This window comes from Notolepis coatsorum (genome assembly GCF_963971535.1).
Source record: "Notolepis coatsorum genome assembly, chromosome: 2".
Classification (NCBI taxonomy): domain Eukaryota; kingdom Metazoa; phylum Chordata; class Actinopteri; order Aulopiformes; family Paralepididae; genus Notolepis; species Notolepis coatsorum.
This window is the reverse complement of record NC_140166.1, coordinates 17,812,117-17,831,563: the sequence shown is the minus strand read 5'-3', so window position 1 is coordinate 17,831,563 and position 19,447 is coordinate 17,812,117. Positions and strand designations below refer to the sequence as shown.

At 43.1% G+C, this 19,447-nt stretch overlaps 1 protein-coding gene across 1 annotated transcript; it reads right to left on the bottom strand.

Annotated features, from left to right (window-relative positions):
* Positions 1–532: 532 nt before the first annotated feature.
* Positions 533–16,370, bottom strand: endog (endonuclease G). Its single transcript, XM_084307924.1, has 6 exons — positions 16,073–16,370; positions 14,575–14,795; positions 10,540–10,681; positions 7,132–7,241; positions 6,169–6,250; positions 533–4,310 (listed from the first exon to the last, which is right to left on the bottom strand). Exons 1-6 carry the CDS (start codon positions 16,259–16,261, stop codon positions 4,113–4,115), a joined length of 942 nt encoding a protein of 313 aa, XP_084164050.1. The 5' UTR covers positions 16,262–16,370; the 3' UTR covers positions 533–4,112.
* Positions 16,371–19,447: the final 3,077 nt, after the last annotated feature.

Here is a 19,447-nt window from a genome sequence, read left to right as displayed (position 1 = left end):
CTATTCATAAATAGGCCGAAAAATTACAACGTTCTAGAATATTCCAGTACAGGGCGATTATCATGGAATCTCTTCTTTTTTCCGTGAAAACGAGGGCTTTTCAAAATGATATAAAACGGAAATGAACCGATAAAAAAACAATCCGCTTCGACAATGTTGACTGGAAATGAGTCATTGATAATGCGACGGGCAGATTAGACACATAGCCATAATTTAAAACATAGATTAGGCGATATTAACGTTAACATTGAAGTGGTGCTGGGCATTCAAGGGGGTAAAAAGGAAAACACGGCCGGCTCTGAAAGTGTTAAAGGAGTTACAGAATACTAATATCTTGGCATCTGACTTGATGAGAAATTTACATTTAAACACCATATAGGCAATCTTGCCAGTAAATTAAGAATTTGACTTCTTGTGTTACAGGTGGAGGAAATCGAACCTGGACAGTTGTAGTAGTAGGTTCCCAACAGAGTACACAGATACAACGGATAGAACCAAGAACAAACTTTATTGACATGGATTATATTTTCTGAATTGTGCATTGTGCTTAAATGCCCAACAAGCAGCAGACTGTGATTGTTGGAGCCAGATTCAGTCCTTGTTTATTTATGCAAAATATATGAAGCAATATTGTTTGGAAAAATGATTGGAAATGAATTTGATTTGATAACTTTTGTTTGGTGCGATTTGGATGTGTCACCTCGACAACTTGGAGGTGTGTCTGGACCAGCCCATTTTGGACAGGTGACTGCAGCACCTGAGTTGGTGGACACAATTTTATTATTATACATCTTTTAAAAAATATTTTTTTTATCACCCTCTCCTTTCTGGGTGACACCTACACTCTATTGGGTTGGATCGGTTTCTAGATCCGGTGGGGTGCTGCTCCGTAGAGGAACGCATTAATTGCGGGGTTGGCCCCGGCAGGGTTCATTGCTGCCTCATCCTCTTTCTCAACAGCTGCTGCGATAAGAGCCGAGTTCATTGAGATGCTGAGCTCACTGACTGTGTCCACATTGATGGTGGAGACCATTCGCCTGCCCACACGGACTCCCAGCTCATAGTCGGCCGGGATGTTGAAGTTTGTCCCTGTCATCAGCTGCTCAGCCTAGGGGCTGATCTTCGATGCAACCCCCCTGAGAAACTCTACAAGATGGGGGAACAGGGGCAGCTGGGTGGCGCAGCGGAGATTGCGCTCGTCACCAATGCAAGTGACTCCGGTCTCGAATCCGGGTGTCAGCATTGCCTCCGGCTTGGGCCGGCCGTCATACTGGCTCAATTGGCAGAGTCAGCGGGTGGAAGTCGATGGGTGGTAATCTGGACGTTGTGGACAGCGACTCCTACAGGTCGGTTGGGGGACACCTACACAGCAGAGACAGGAAATAGCGGGGGTAGTGTGAGCCTCCCACGCGTTACACCTCCGCGCTGGCAGGTGAAAAGATGTGACAGGCTGCCTCCTCGTGTACCGGAGGAGACACATGATGCAAGGCTTCTATCCTCCCTACAACCGACCAGTGGGGGGCATATGCGAGCAACATTCAAGACAGGGGAGGGGAGAATTGGAAACACGAAATTGGGATGGGAGAAAAATAGAAAATAAGGAGAAAAGTGGATTAAAAAAAAAGATGGGGGAACAGGGCACACTGCGGGAACTTGAGGAAGCGGACGTACGGTCCCAGCTCGGAGAGCCTGATGTGAGCTGCAGCAGCCTCCTTGTCCTAAGATCACTTGAGAAGACATTATAGCATAGCACAGCTCAGGCATTTTGTTCATGAGGAGCAAGTCTCTTATAAGCACAAAGATCGCTATTCCAGTATCATGGATGTATTGGGACAGATGCTCCATGATAATCATCCAGGACTCGGTGTGCTGGTCCTGGACCATCAAGGACAACACCACCATGGACCACCGAACTACAAAAGGACTTTCTGATCAGCCGGGTTATTACGGACATGCAAGCACCAGACAGGGGGGGCTGTGGGATCATGCCGCTGGCTCCCTCGAGCAGGTGCTTGATTCTGGCGAGTGCTGTTGCCTGTGTAGCGGTCTGACAGGAGATGGCCTTCTGAGCAATTGCGTATGCGACGGCACATACGGAAGCCACAGTATCTTCCTCCCCGACATTGTCAGGGATGTTGAGTCCGGGAGCCCTCAGTGCACTCCCTGCACCTCGTAAGTGCGTCCTGCATTAAGTGCGTCCTGCATTAACTGCGCCATAGCGGGTGCCTGAGGATCGTTGCGGTCTGCAATAAAGAACACGCCGTTGCAAAGAACTACCGCGGTGTGATCGGAGGGGCTGCGTGTTGTCACATGGTGGGCAAAATTTGGCCCGTCGTGAGAGCCGGCGGAGATGCACAGGACCAGTAAGGAGCAAGTCCAGTTAGTGCTTCCTTGACCATCATGATAGCATGGCCGAGCATGCTGTCATGGGCAGGCGGAGGATCCAGGGCTAAAAGTTTCTCCTGTGATCTAAACCGCATCACACCGGCAAGTCCTTTTGTGACATGCCTACGGTTGACCACGGTGGCCTTGACCATATCCATAAGCTACATACCTCTCAATTCCGCCAGTTTAAGATGAAAATGTAATGCACCGAGTGGTCTGGTGGACACAATTGAACCATAGGGCTGGTGCCCTAGTCAGGGGAACACTGGTATGCAAGGCATGCAGCCCACACGGTTTTCGACCTCAGCAAGCGCTAATAAAAAATCGGAAATAAGAACACCATGCAATGTGAATGAGCCGGCACACCTCCATGTTGTACGGTAAGAACAAATCCACGCTAAAATCAAGCTTCAAGTTACAATACAATAAATACCCTTTTGATAACACAAACCAACTCAACTCCGCTGATTTCATAAGGAAAGCGATTGAGCGTGTCAACCAAGGCTGTACAGAATAAGGGCTTTACAGTGATAAATACACTGGACGGTGAAGCTGAAACGAAGAGAAACACTGATATAGCACAGAGAGACTCTGGGTCACAAATCTTAAATTAACTAGAAAACCTGTATGGGAGAGCTATAGCCCTGCACACAGTAGAATTAAGTTATTTCGTACAGAACAGGAAGCAGATGAAAGCATTAGAGCATTTAGCCTATTCCTGAGGGAATTGTTTGCAGACTGGAAAAACACATAAATAGGAGAAGAGGAGGGTGATAAAATCCTAAAAGAACAGTTTGTAGTGGGGCTAAAAGCAGGCCCTAGAGCCCAAGAAGTCGCATGTCTATTATGATGCACACCCACCATATCCTTTGCTGATATTCTAGAAGAAGCCACAGCACTAGAAGGGAAGAGTAATAGGGGAGAGAAAACCGTCCACTCCGTACACGCTGAAATCGAACGCACCATGTCATGGCATCAATGGGAAATTGTACAGGAACAGCTACAAGCAAATAGCAGACAGAGATGCTGTTGCAGGTGCAGGTGCCGGGGTCCCCGACTGTCCCGTCTTAGTGGCAGGAAGGAGGGGAAGGAGGCTCGCACCCTGGGCTGGATGCGAGGAGGACAGCTGACTGTGAGAGTGTGTAACCCTAACCCCTTTCAGGTGGAGCTGCCCCAGCGGCCACCGTCTAACCAGACTGATCCCCAGGAGGTACATGACCAGCAGCCGCTGCTACTAGGGAACACGCGTCTCCGAGAGGTGTATGTTGGGTCACCGCTACCGACCACAACCCCCTGGTGCACCTGAATACGGCCCGACTGCGTGCCACGTGGGAGGCTCAGCTAGCTTACACTGTTAAATACAGGCCCAACCGGCGCATGCGCAGATTGCCCAGGGAGTGTGTGTGGACAATCCAGAGACTACTCGGGCAATCTGTGCATGCGCATGGGGAGTAGGTGCGGAAAAGTGACTATAGCTCAGTGCCGATCGACTTGGGATTGGTCTCTCTGTGTTCAGGAGACTCGGGCATAAAAAAGTATACTGGCTCATGTCTCCAGCACCCCCACAGCTGTAGCTACAACCACTTACGTCAAGGCTCTAAATCAACATTCATTCATTTCTCCCCCCACGCTCTCCCATGAGCTGAAAATACCGGAAGTGTTGCAGTGGTCTATAATCCTACGGGTGTTGTAGTTCCTACTGGTATTGTGGTTCTGGGTATTGTAGTTTATTTAGCAGTGATGGCCTGCAGGGTGTCAGTTCTCTTCATGATGTTGGGTACGAAGAGGAGGCCTGAGGCTCTCTCAATGGTTTCTATGGGAACCAGAAAGTTCTCCAGGGGTATCTTCTCATCAACAGGAGCGTTTGGCATGACATAGGACCTTAGCTCCACCCCCCCGCCTCTCGCACGCTCCAATATTACCACCTAGACAGAAGAACAGGGAAGGATTAAGGAAGGAATTTAAAAAAATATTCTCCACATCACAAAAAAGGTTCTGGAAAGCGCTCAGTTCTCAGATTATCACAAGTCCAATTCTGTTGCAGCTATAGTACATTAATTGATCATCAGCTAACTGATTTGTACAGATAATTACTTGTTATTCATAAGTATATATTTGGTATCTGAGAACTGTGCGCTTCCCAGAACACAAAGGAGATGGAAAAACAGTAAAAGAGTAAAACCTTTGACAGATCTATGCTAGGTTTAGGGGTGTGCACGGATTACTGATCAGCCGGCTAACTTCTTATTTTAAATTAATTCGATATTCAGAACAATTTAATGGTTACTAATTAGCATATTAGGATTATTTTGTATCTTTTTATTGGGTGAATGTGTTTTTAAATAAGGTGAACAAATGGTTAATACATCCCTTTTTGAATAATATCTGTTCTGTTTACATAATGCTTTTAGATTTGCGGGGGTGGGGTCGTGTGTCGAAGGCCAACATACCCATCCTTATGATAACGGTTAAAAAGCCTAATCTAAAAATCAAACCAGTTTTCAACTGATAGTCGGCCCTCCAAATAACCGCTATCCACATTATTGTACAAGTTTTGGAGCAGGTGTAAAACCAAAACCACACCCTTAACACATTCCCTGCCACGCTTATATCCATCAATGTTTGATCACTGCCACCAGTCTAAGCCTATGGAGATGTTTACCTTCTTTGCAGGGCTATAACTTTTTAAATTGTATTGCTAAATTGACATTACTATGGCCCATTCAACATCGATTATCTATCGTTCAGGATGTAGGAACGTTTTACTTTTTCATTCATAGATTCATACGAAAATACCGTCTAGAATATAAATATGTTTTTATCGTTTTCTGCAGTAATTCCTAGAACGTGAGATATAGGCATAAACGCATATATAGATGATCAAATGCCGTTTGTTGGCGATACACGCTATATTAAAAATTTCAACTGTACATGATCCTAAACGTTATGACTTATCATGCGCGGATGAACGGGGGGGGGGGGTCGTTTATAATTCCGTGTTAGTCAGTAAATGCTTTATGTAGTATGGGTGATATATTGATCAGAGCAGTTTGCATGGATAATAATAAACAAACGAGCTGAAAATGACGTCAGCGTCCTCTTACCGTTCGACGATGAGACTGGAGGAAAAAGATCCCACTTATTTGACGGCGATCTCCTAAATCCATTTCCGGTTTGTATATTCATATCATAATAAACGCCCAAATCGTATCGATTATTGTGTTATGGCAGCGATCACTACACACGGACGTGTGTATACAGTCCTGCAACAATATGCGAGTGCCAGATGCACCGGAGATCTCCAGAGATCCACTTCCGGTTGCAACTCGCCGATCATCCTCCAGGCGGCAGTATTGAAGCGTTGCAGAGTTGTGCAGGCTCCCACTGCATCAGACCAGGCTCAGTGAGGGAATTATGAATAACATGGCGAAAAAAATTAAATATGATCTCAATAACATCGTACGCCGTGGAATGGCAGAATTCGCATGAACTTGAAACACGTCGTAAGCCGTTTCCGGTGTGGGATGTGTTAATAACAATTACCAAACAAAACTCTTTAAAAAGGAACACGCCAACATTATGGGAAACGCGCTTACCATCTAGACCCCCAATTTCTACCAATTTGTGCATTCAGTAGAAAGCTATCCGGCTGCAAGCTAGCCTAGCTTAGCCAAAATGAATGACTAGATGATATGTCTGTGAATGAGTGAGTGAGTGAGTGAGTGAGTGAGTGAGTGAGTGAGTGAGTGAGTGAGTGAGTGAGTGAGTGAAGAGGCCTAAGACCTTGAAGAAATGCGTCGGCACAGCAACATGGTTCCTTCCCAACACCTGGTAACGCACATACAGTTTCCCATCAGCCTCCTGTCTGAAATAAACACATACACACAAATGTAACCCAAACATCAGTCTTATTCACTTGATGTTTCTAGAACAAGGACGCTGCCTTATGACACTGTATCTACAAAGGGATATATCACTATTAGTCTCTTCAATTAAAAATTGTAATATTCAATTTAGAATTAAAAAAGCCAGGGCAGCTAAGTGGCGCAGTGGGCAAGGCACTCGCCACTAATGCAGGAGATGCTGGGTTCGAGCCCAGCTCTCGGCGTTGCTACCAGCTTGGCTGGTCGTTCATACTAATACAATTGGCAGTATTAGGGGGTGGGAAGCTGGCGGGTGGGGATCGGACGTTGTGGACAGCGACTCCTACAGGTCGGTTGGTGCGCCTGCGCAGTAGAATCAGGAAGCAACGAGGGCGGCGTGTCCCTCCCACGCAGACCCTCGCCGCTGAGAGATCGCGCTGTACAGGTGAAAAGATGCGACAGCTGCCTCCTCGTGTACCGGAGGGGACACGTGATGCAAGGCTTGGTCCACATTGCAGCCGACCTGTGGGAGGCATGGCCTAACAACGTTCGAGACAGGGGAGGGTAGAATTGGACGATACGAAATCGGGATGGGAGAAAAAAATTTAAATGGGAGAAAAAGTAGATTAAAAAAGCCAAGCCCCTTGTCTATTTCTTTACAAATATATGTGTCATAAGTATTCATTCATCCATTAATTCATTCAATCTTTAGTTTGACTTACTATACAAAACAGCGAAAGTGGGTTAAATAATGTGAATAGCCCTTTTTTGTGCTTTTGATATGAAAAGCTTTGAATAAATCGATTTTGATGGAAAAGATTAGACCATTTTTCACACACACACACACACCACACACCACACACCACACACACACACAAGTTACCTGGGCAGGTAGAGCGGTCCGGTGCACACATACACATTGGCATACTGTTTAGTCAGAGAACGACACTTTTTCTCCAAGTTGTTCCAGGCATTCTGGTTCAGATGAGGATTCTAGAGGAGAGGAGAGAGCAGAGGAGAGGAGGGTATAGGAGAGGGGGAGAGAAGCCGGAAGAGGAAAGGAGGAGAGAGCAGAGGATAGGGGGAGAGAGGAGAAAAGACAGTAGATGAGAGGGGAGAAGGTGAGAGGAGAGGAAGGTATAGGAGAGAGGAGAGGAGGGTATAGGAGAGGGGGAGAGAAGTCAGGAGAGGAGAGCAGAGGAGAGGGGGAGAGATGAGAGAAGACAGTAGATGGGAGGAGGTGAGAGGAGAGGGGGATATAGGAGAAGGGAAGTTGAGAGAAGACAGTGAGAGGGGAGGAGTTGAGAGGAAGGTATAGGAGGTGAAGATATGAGAGAGGGGAGGAGGATTCAGCTAATTTGGGGGAATTAGCTAGATTCATCCTCCTTCATGTTTTCTAATCATGATTATATTTTAACTGAAGCCTTTGATGAAACTACCTAGCTAACTCATCTAACGCTAGCTTTGATGAAACTACCTAGCTAACTAATCTTATGCTAGCTTTGATGAAACTACCTAGCTAACTAATCTAACGCTAGCTTTGATTAAAGGTGCTATATATACAAATGTTATGTAGACTAATCTTTTCTTTATATTATATACTGTATAATACATCCACAGAGCTTTTAGAAAGGTGCGGTATAAAAGTATTGCTCCCCCCCAAAAAAATATGAATTTATTGTTTAACCCCTTAACACATTGACGACCGGCCCTCGCCATCTAATATGTGGCTGGAGGACAACGCTTTGTAAACAAACCGATGTACTTTTGGATAGCTATATATATACTTTATAGTATTGCTATCTGTCCATTCTCATTGTCACTTGAGTGCATAAACCGTGCCTTCATAATGGCTTAAAGAAAATAAAAATCCATCGGTTGGTTGTCATTTTATAGCGTCGTGAATATAAGCTTTATCGCAGTTTGTCTCGTATTTTTTCTGGAAAGCTATTTATAGGGCTAAAGGCTAGTCACGTTATATCGAACGGCATTTCTGTTGTATATATACGAATGAAATAAAACAAACTGCTTAGCATCCAGACTATTACAGAGCATCTATGGATGAAATGGGGGCGGCGGGGGACGCCGATTAGTATTATTGATTAGCAATACAGTGTGCATTCAAGTAGCCACATTCAATGATCGATCGCTTGCGTTTTACAACAATGTCCAATCCGGCTGTAATTTGGGCGAAGAGTGTCCTACCGTCAGCCCATGTGATCGCCGGCAGCATTTCCCCATTATTCATCGGCATCTGGTAGATCGATATGTCCATTGGCTGATCGATATGTCCATTGGCTGATCATAAATCCCATTATTCCAGGCTGAAATCTGCGCTTCGAACCGTGATCAACGGTGGAGGATGTTCTCTTGGGACCCAGGCTCATATGAAACGCCCATAGACAGTAAAAGAAAAAATTATCCACTCGCCCACAATGATACTGCAGTGGAGCGATGGCGCCCCTAAGAGGATCTGGCCGGTATTGCATGTCGCCGATTTCAAGGAGGCGGGTAAATCTGCAGAGTCGATCGGGGATCTTGATCCGTTTATTAACACTTTAATCGCCATTGACGCTGAAACACGTCTTTCCCCGCCATGCTCATTCTGCCGAAGATATCAATATTTCAAAAATCTGTGATCGAAATCATATTTCTCCCCCGGAGACATGAGATGTACTGTTGAGCCCCTCTCAACTCTACAACGGTTCAAGAGCGCCATCTGGTGGCCGATCGGCGGATCGCCCAGGGCATAAACAAGAAGTGGAAGCTGGTGCTCATTTCAATTCGGTCCGATCACTCGCCAATAGTCCCAGGACTCGAGCTGATCACAACGGATAGTGATCCGTTACCAATAACTCGATAAACAACATGATTTGGACGTATATACTATTATACAACCTGGAAATGGATCGGATATTTCGACATCCCATAATAGAAAAAAATCTGTTCCACGCTCATCTCCCAACGGCGAGAGGAAGCTACGGTGAGTTTCAGCGTTATTTTTTAATGTCTTCGATACTAACTGCTCTAATGATCATATCACCCACACTAGATGAATGATATAACGTTGCCCACGGAATTAAAAAGACCCCCCCCCCCCCATCCGGTCATCATCAGATCATACGTAGTAACTTCTAGAAGTACGTCCATTTGAAATTTTTTATCTCGCACAGATTCCTACCAAACTGTATTTGATCATCAATATAATGCATTTAGGGCTATAAATCAAGTTCTGGAGAAAGCTGCAGAAAACGATAAAAACACTTATACTTTAGACCGTATTTTAGTATGAATATGTGAATGAAAAAGTATAACGTTGCTACACCCTGAACAATAGATATAGGACGTTGAATGGGCCATAGTAATGTCAATTTAGCAATACAATTTAAAAAGTTATAGCCCTGCAAAGAAGGGGAACTTCTCCATGTTAAATAGGGCTGGCGAGGGATGGTAAATTATGAATTTAACCCCGGCGATCAAAGTGTTAATATGGAATAAAACAATAACAACTTGCCACGAGTTAACTCGTGACTCTGGTCCTCAACGCATGGCACCGAAACCCGAGTTAACTCGTGGTTGGGCGGCAAAGTGTTAAGCCTGACCGGCCCGGTATCAAATGTAGTCAAGAGTAAAGACCCTAACCCTATCAAAACTGCAGTCAAAGTGTATATTTTCAGCACTACATTGTTTACCAATGATTTTAAGTGTTATTAGCGAAATATGAGTTTATAGAACACACACACATTGGATCGGAAACCGGATGAATTACACACAAATAAAGGAAGCCGTCATGAAACCGTTGTAGTCCTATGGCTTTCGATGGACGTCGAACTCTCATAAAACTACACTACCCAGCTCACACCAGCCCCTGTCTAAGCTGGAGGGCCTGACGTGAAATACGTTTTTATTTTGTGATTATGTCTCACGGGTCGAACAAACCTGAACATTATTGCCATAAAATACAACGTATATTGTTTCTATACCTTTCTGTGAACGTCTACAAAAAAACATGTTGCAATCTGGTGAAAAATGGCAGAGCTATGGACATTATACAAAAGTAACTGTACTTACAGTAGATTTCATTCATGGTCTTTGCTGTCCTGTAACGGGCGCCTGGAGGTACTAAATCTAGATTTAATTTAAATGTTTTTAATTTGGTATAACGTTATTGCAATAAACTCAATAAACACAGAATATTTTACTGGAATTTCTGTCATTTGTTCGAAATATTCCTGGCACCAATTTTTTCTAGTGGAAATCGTGGTCTATATATATGTGCGTGTGTAAGTACCTGAGGTGAAACATTACTGAGATAGAAGGTTTCATCCATGGCTTTCTGGCTCCACTTGTGATTGGCTGCTGCAGCCAGGTGGCCCCGATCAAAGCCACTCCCCCTGTAGTCTGTTATGGTCGCACGGTGGTACACATGGACGCTGTCAATCACATTAGCCAATCAGTTAGTCAACGAACCAGTCAGCCAATGAACTGTTAGTGTTAATACACCAACTACACCATCAAGCTTATTTGCCCCTGATCCCGTTCCAAGTCCTTTAATACCAAGAATCTGATAATACAGCTGCACACTTGTGGTTTATGGTTTACTTTATTTGTTCAAGGGGGACAGTGTACATTAATAAAACATTTTACAAATGTAAATGCACCCAATTTTAGCCAAAAGGCTAATTTCCATTGGCAGTCCCCCTGCCAGAAGGTACAGGCTAAAATCCTGTGTAAAAAAAAGGGTTAGCAATAAAAACAGAATAAAATCAAGATAAATAACATTAGAATAAAAACACAACAAAAGCACATAGACATAGTAGGGATACAGGTCACAATACAATCATGGACACAAGGACAGAGCACATCATGACATATTAAGAGACCCAGACATAGACAGACGCACCATATCGACACACACACACAGACACCTCAGTGTTGACAGTTCTGGTTTTCAATGAGCCATTCCCTAACCCTGCACTTGAATGAATGGTATGATGTGGACACTCTAATTGTTTGAGGAATTGAGTTCCATTGGTGGGATGCTCTGTATGAGAAGACGGCCTGGCCAAATACACTTTTTTTTGAAAGGGATTGTACAGTCTACCCTTGCCGCACCTCTAGTGTTCCTGGTTGAGGCAGACTTGAGGTTGATGAAACCGGACAAAGGAGGAGCCAATCCACACTTTATTTTAAAAACTAGACAGACGTTTTGATATAGTCAAGTTAGTATAGCCAATCCAGTGTAGGTAGAACCTCAACCTTCTTTTTTTGCCTAAATCCTTTTTACCCGTTTCTACCACCCAAAGGGGATTTTGGCTTAAAGGAACACGCCAACATTTTGGGAAATTAGCATATAGTCTTCTCCAGAGAGAGATACAAGAAGATAGATACCAGTTTCCTCTTTGTGCGTTCAGTAGAAAGCTATCTGGCTGGACGTTAGCTTAGTTTAGCACAATGAATGGAAGTGGACAGTGCCGGTTAGCCTTCAGGAGAGGTGTTTAATGTGATCACTGCAGGTAGACATAGCCTGAATCTTTCTCCAGACCAGTCACGTTATTTGTGTATATTGTGTATATTAGTTAACAGTGTGTATATTAGTCATGTATATTAGTTGTATTTATTAATTATTGTGTATATTACTTGTCAGTCAGTATGTATATTAATTGTGAATATTCTGTATATGAATTATCAGTGTATGTTTAAGTGACAGACCGATTAATCAGACTAGTATAAATTTTGGGTGAGTGGATCCTCGGTTGCTCACCTTCAGATGGTGCAGAACGCCGCTGTGCGTCTTTTAACTGGAACCCGTAAACATGAGCACATCTCACCAATTCTATCCTCACTCCACTTGCTCCCCGTGCATTTTAGGATTCATTTTTAAATAATTGTATTTGCTTTTAAAGCTCTTAATGACCGTGCCCCACCCTACCTCTCTGAGCTGACCAGTCACGTTATTTGTGTATATTGTGTATATTAGTTAACAGTGTGTATATTAGTCATGTATATTAGTTGTATTTATTAATTATTGTGTATATTACTTGTCAGTCAGTATGTATATTAATTGTGAATATTCTGTATATGAATTATCAGTGTATGTTTAAGTGACAGACCGATTAATCAGACTAGTATAAATTTGGGGTGAGTGGATCCTCGGTTGCTCACCTTCAGATGGTGCAGAACGCCGCTGTGCGTCTTTTAACTGGAACCCGTAAACATGAGCACATCTCACCAATTCTATCCTCACTCCACTTGCTCCCCGTGCATTTTAGGATTCATTTTTAAATAATTTTATTTGCTTTTAAAGCTCTTAATGACCGTGCCCCACCCTACCTCTCTGAGCTGACCAGTCACGTTATTTGTGTATATTGTGTATATTAGTTAACAGTGTGTATATTAGTCATGTATATTAGTTGTATTTATTAATTATTGTGTATATTACTTGTCAGTCAGTATGTATATTAATTGTGAATATTCTGTATATGAATTATCAGTGTATGTTTAAGTGACAGACCGATTAATCAGACTAGTATAAATTTGGGGTGAGTGGATCCTCGGTTGCTCACCTTCAGATGGTGCAGAACGCCGCTGTGCGTCTTTTAACTGGAACCCGTAAACATGAGCACATCTCACCAATTCTATCCTCACTCCACTTGCTCCCCGTGCATTTTAGGATTCATTTTTAAATAATTTTATTTGCTTTTAAAGCTCTTAATGACCGTGCCCCACCCTACCTCTCTGAGCTGTTGCAGTTCTATGCACCTTCCCGCTCTCAGGTCAGCTGACCAGCTGCTCCTTGTAGTGCCTAAAACTAGGCGTAAACTCAGGGGGGACCGTGCTTTCTCTGTTGTCGCCCCTAAAATATGGAACGAGCTGCCGCTGAATATTAGGCAGGCCTCATCACGGTCCCATTTTAAAAGCCTCCTTAAGACCCACCTTTTCTCTCTGGCTTTTGACACCATATAGCTTGTTGATTTTATTGTGTTATTGTTGTATCGTTTTGTGACTGTGTCCTTTGCTTTTAAATACTTTTAAAGGAACACTCCAACATTTTGGGAAATTTGCTTATTTGACATCTACGCTGGAGTTAGACAAGAAGATACATACCTTTTTCTTCTCTGTGCATGCAGTAGGAGTAGGAAGACGTTGGGAACTAGGCTAATGGAGGAACCTACTTCCAGTGACTCCTACTGCATGCACAGAGAAGAAAAAAGGTATGTATCTTCTTGTCTAACTCCAGGGTAGATGGCAAATAAGCTAATTTCCCAAAATGTTGGAGTTTTCCTTTAAGTACTCTTATCCATTTTAATTTTTATTGTTGCCTATGTTTATCTTTTCTTCCCTTTTTAGCACTCTTGTTCTTTTATCTATTTTTAGTGCTGCTTATAGTTTCTTAGTATGCTGCCTCTGTACAGCACTTTGTGCCCCTGTGGCTGTTAAATAAAGTTGGATTGGATGGGATAGTATTTAACATTTTGAGATTATCAGCATCTAATAGTCCTCAGCCAGCTCACAAGGCCAATAAAAATAGAAATAAATGTCTGCAGACATATCTTGCATTTTCTCTCTCCCTCCATGTGTGTTTGTGTCTTGTGTGTGTCTGTGATTCAATGCTGCACCAAGCTAACTTAGCAGTGTTTAATGAGATATTAGTGGATTCAATACACCAAGCTAACTATGTTTAATGAGAGATAGTAGTGGATTCAATACACCAAGCTAACAGTGTTTAATGAGAGATAGCAGTGGATTCAATACACCAAGCTAACAGTGTGTAATGAGAGATAGGCTTCCTGGGACAGAATCTCCACTCGATCACATTGTTCAGGACCCTCTCACATTAGTCACTTGGTAGATGATATGAGCAGGTTGTGCGAGTGAACAATTTAAAACAAGTGCACTGCTGAGACAGAGTGCAGATCTACTTAAGTAAACAGAGACAATGCAGACAGACAATAACATTAGTGTTAAATAAATGTCCATTTAAGTTCAGCATTTTTTGCAAACAGATGCCTCTTACAGGTTGCAGCTGAGAGGTATGAGCTGGAAAACACAATGGGGCCATAGCCTGAAGTCTTATCTAGTACAGGTCCAAATAAAATGCCAATACCACAGAAAATGAGAAAACATGAGAATGTTTTTCTAATGGTATCTATGTATAGGTATGTTTATCCAAAATGGCCATTGGCACCAATGCATTGGCACACAATATATAATATCATTATATATTGGCCATCAGCCGCCCTGCTCTCTAAATATTGGCCAGTGAAAAACCCATATCAGTCGACCACTAGTATATTGTGTATATATTAGTGTCAGCCTGAGGTACCTGTCGTCTTCTTTGAACTCAGAGTAATTCCTGTCAGAAGTTCCAGTCAGGGAGGCAGGGTTTAGCTGTTCTATTACCCACGATGCTGTGCGAGTGCGTGGGTCATAGGAAGTGACATATGACTCTCTGGTCTTAATGTTAGCCAGTGAAGGGAAGCCATACTTCATCACTGCTCCAGGGCTAGGCCTGCCGCCCGCCATGGCTCCACCCCCCTGGTACACCTGGAGGATGATGAGGAGGTTTAGTTCTACCTGTCCACTTACAGTTTGGCTGCAATTTTACTCTTAAGTATAATAGATTGACTTTTTATTTCCAAATTACAGCAGGTATGGTTTTGCATGCACAGACTATTTGGGGGGCAGGGGCTCAAGGGGGAGGGGGGGGGGGGGGGGGGGTTGCATGCGGGGGTACTTTCAAAATAGATAAGGTCTATTTATTACATTTCAGTCTTCATATTTTTTCGTGGATAGTAGTATACATTTCTGTCTTCATATTTCTTCGTGGATAGTAGTATACATACATTTTTCTTTATGTCTTGCACATTATGGGAAATGACAATAAAGTTGACTGACATTTCCGTCTTCATATTTCTTCATGGATATGGATAGTAGTATACATTTCCGTCTTCATATTTCTTCATGGATATGGATAGTAGTATACATTTCCGTCTTCATATTTGAAAAAGAAAAGGGGCACTTGGGGCAAAAGGGCAGGGGCTCAAGCCCCCCTTCGGCCCCATCTGTGCACGGCACGCCACTGTCCATATACATGTAGATTGATATAATTGATATAGATTCACAGACACGAGTCAAATCGTTACTAGAGGACAAGTTAACGTTGTGTCAGAAAGACAGGAAGTGAAGTGAGTCACTGGCTCAAATTAAATTAAATTAAATGAAACCTGTTACATCAAGTGTTGTGTGTATTGTATATAATAATAATTAATAATAATAATTAATAATAATAATAATAATAATAATAATAATAATAATAATAATAATAATAATAATAATAATAATAATAAACGTTATTTGTATAGCACCTTTCATACAAAAATTGCAGCTCAAAGTGCTTCACAACAGCAGAAAGACAAAGTGAGCACATAAAGTGCAGACATATAAAACCACAGTTTTTCACATTAGAATCTAACATCCCAACAGGCTGTTTATGGTTTGATTCTGTTTTTAAAATAGACAATAATAAAAAGAGTAAGATAGAATAGACAGAGTAAAATAGTGCAATAGTGCAGTGCAATAAGTAGTATCATTGTGTATATTGTGTCCTATGTTGTTTTTTATATACACCATGGGAATGGGGGGGACGCAATTAATTTGCTGTATGTCTTGTTAAAGGAAAACTGACAATAAAGTTTACTTTGACTTTGACGTACAAACAAGGAGCGCCACGTAGTGGCCAAACATGGCACTGCAGCCAAATAACACAAAAATATAGGCACTTTGTGCTCGTTACTTCTCCTACTACTGCTCTGGACTCGTACCTCCAGCTCGCCGTGCGCTTCCAGGCTTGGTATGGGTACCATGGGGACTCTGGCCAGGAGACCCAGCCTCTGGTCGCTCTGATCCGTACTGCTGCTGCTCCACAGCCCACTGACCGCGACTCCCAGCCCGGTGCCTACTGCCAAGGACAGCCCGGACACTGCCCACTGGGAGCACCACCGCCGCCGCATGTCACCAGAACCAAACCACACACCCCAATAACAAAACTAGAATATAAAGAATATACTAGTACAATCTATCTGACGACTTGGTGGAAAGCGACCGCTAGATTTAAATGTCCCCACGAATAGAACTATGAGTACTACTGAAGTCAGCTGGTGAGGTCGCACGTTGATGACGCAATATAGTACGCCGCCATGAACGCACACTTAAAGGGGCAGTTCCATACATAGATATCTATATGGTTCCATATCTATGGGCAGTTCGACCAAAAATAACCATATCCATAGCGGACGTTTTTTTCAAGGCGGACCGCTTTGAAAAAAGAAAAAAAATAAGCTCCGAGCGTTTTTCTGAGGCTCGCGCCAGCAGCGGCTCCATCCCTTCCTCGGTGAGTTACGGCACGGGCAGTGGTGCAGTCGTAATATGGGAACTGGTAACACGCCACGCCACGTGCAGGCGCGCGCGCGCGGGTACGTGCATGCGCACAGAACTGATTTATACACACGCACGCGCACACACACGCACACACACAAGCGCATATACGCAAGTGCAATCTTTCTATCATACAAGCTCTTCTTGCTCTCTATTTGTGTGAATGTGCGCGTGGAAAGCTGGCGCGCAGCACAGACGCTTGATTCAATATCGTAAGCAGGTAGACCCCCATCACGAATTCCGAGCCACATTAGTATTCACCCATAGCTGTCAACATTGGGTTTTAAAAAAACGTGCAGGTTTTAGCCCCGCCCCTTCTCCTGGCCCCGCCCCCTCAGCCCGCCCCCTCCCACCCGGCCCCGCCCCCTCCCAATGGAGCTGCCTCGTCGCTGCCATCTGCTGGTCAAAACCGGTATTATTTTGTTTTCCTACTGTGTAGAGTGTAAATGCTATAAAAATACAATAAATTACCTTTTATCAAAATATTAACCATTAAATAAAGGTTGTAATCTGTAAATGCATTTGATTTTACTGTAATTTGACAGTATTTGGAAACCATAGATGCCAGACATTTAGTTTTCTTGCAGCTTTTTTTCTTACAGTCTACAGTCAGTGAATCCTAAATCTCCACTAGGCAACCACTTAAAGTTATCAGTCCAACAAGGACTGGGTGAACTAGTTGCTACATTAAATTAATCAGATACCTGGTCAGTGGCGGCCGGTGGGTACTTCGCCACTAGGGGCGCTATACCAAACATTTTGCAAACATGTACAGTACAGTACCACGCAACAGACTCATGGCAAGACGTGAGCGATTCGACTCACGCTCACGGCAATGAATCGGCTCTTATGAACGAGTCGCTCAGCTGTTACTACAACAACACACAACCAGTCAAATAAAGTATAGTCTAGACTCTAATTCACAACTTGAAACACAATATATAAATAGAAAAGTTAGAAACAAAACTCGCCCCGTCTCCAAACACAGGCAGATCTCTCCCTCTCTCCTTCTCTCTCTCACACACAGCGCGACGTGGAATCGATTCGTTACACAATCAGACCTATTATATACCAAGAATAACTTCAGTATGAGTACAGGGCTGTACACATATTTTGCATATTGTTAAACGAGCCAAGGCTAGCTATTAAACTATCGATATGAATCGAAAATCTGGGACCCTGATGTAAACAAGACAAACGTCTTTCTCTGGTCTGCATCCCCTTAACAATTGTGTGTATTGAGCCGTACTGTATTGTACCCATTCTGCAATCTGTTAATAAAGTTCTCATTCATTCATTCATTCATTCAAACATAAACGATATTGAACAAGCCATAATCCACGTATTTTCAATCCGAGAGAGCTGCAGTAGTTAAATCAATGAGCCATCGACACAGTCAGTGTGCGGTAACGTTATTATTGCATCCAAGATTGATACACGGCTGGCTAGGCAGTTGGTAGTCATAGTCTTGTGTTATAAAATAAATAAACAATCAGCAATGTCTCGCTTCATGAATGGCCAGCAGTAGCCTAACAGTACTGCTACTAAAAAAAACTATTTACAAACGTTAACGTTAACCACAGAGAGAGAGAGAGAGAGAGAGAGAGAGAGAGAGAGAGAGAGAGAGAGAGAGAGAGAGAGAGAGAGAGAGAGAGAGAGAGAGAGAGAGAGAGAGAGAGAGAGAGAGAGAGAGAGAGAGAGACTCACTGTTTAGTTGAAACGTCCAGGGCAGGAGAGCTTGATAAACGTGTATAATCCACTGATGATGTATTCCAGACCACTGTCCACTGTAGTCTGTCTCCAGACTGCATCAGCCATATAGCTTGTTAGCCAAGTGTTAGCTCGTTAGCACAACACAAGTATATTCCTTTGTCCATTTCCGCTCGAACAGACTGCAAACTACCTGGCGTTCTATCGCCATGCTCTAAGACAAACTCTAACCTTAACCAACTTTGAAAGAGTGCCTAAGCTTAACAGTCTAAAGAACTTGCAGTCACGGCACGCTCGTCTAAGACAAACAGCTGCCTGCATCATTCTCACAACAACACAACTATCTCCACCGACGAACCTAGGAATAACCTAGAATTGGAACATTAGAAATTGGATTCGGCCAATCAGAGATTGTCTCTGTGAAATTCTGCTACGGAAAAAAATACTGGCGTCGGCCAATCAGAGAGCGTCTCCGCGAAATGCGGCTACAGATATTCTTGACGCGACTGGCTAGACCGCTTCAAATCGCGCCCGGATTCCAACATAATAGTCATATTTCAACGCACAACGCGTTATGCACTGATTGGCTGTGACGAATACAGCGATCAAACTGTGACGCGCACTCAGAGCGCTATCGCGTATAGCCCGGGCCGAGAAATACGAAAAAATAAAAAAAATAAAAAAAACATGATGTCACTTCCTGCTCTGGAAAACGAGTGTTTTTTAATTGCGATAATAACGTTATATTGTGCATTAGAAATACAAACATACTTAAAATGAGTAAATATTATTCACTTTAAACATGTTTATATTATTTATAGGGCTATAAAACAAAAAACAAAAAGATACTTTTTCTTGTTCTACTCTCATACACACTAAAAACAGATTGGTCAAATTTGACCCAATTTGGGTTATTTTTGACCCAATTCACTGGTAAAAAAGGGCCCGACCAGTGTGTGGGTTCATTTGACCCATTATTATTGGTTATTTAATATGACTCATAACTTGGGTCAAATAAACGAATACTTTTGATACTTTTACTTTTACTTTTA

What these genes read in the sequence shown, in the direction of transcription:
- endog (XM_084307924.1), bottom strand. Translation starts at nt 16,261, where the DNA reads ATGCGGCGGCGGTGGTGCTCCCAGTGGGCAGTGTCCGGGCTGTCCTTG. An exon ending in AAGCGCACGGCGAGCTGGAG is followed by an intron (nt 14,796 to 16,072) that starts GTACGAGTCCAG and finishes ATCATCCTCCAG; the next exon opens with GTGTACCAGGGGGGTGGAGC. An exon ending in GGACCGCTCTACCTGCCCAG is followed by an intron (nt 6,251 to 7,131) that starts GTAACTTGTGTG and finishes TGTTTATTTCAG; the next exon opens with ACAGGAGGCTGATGGGAAAC.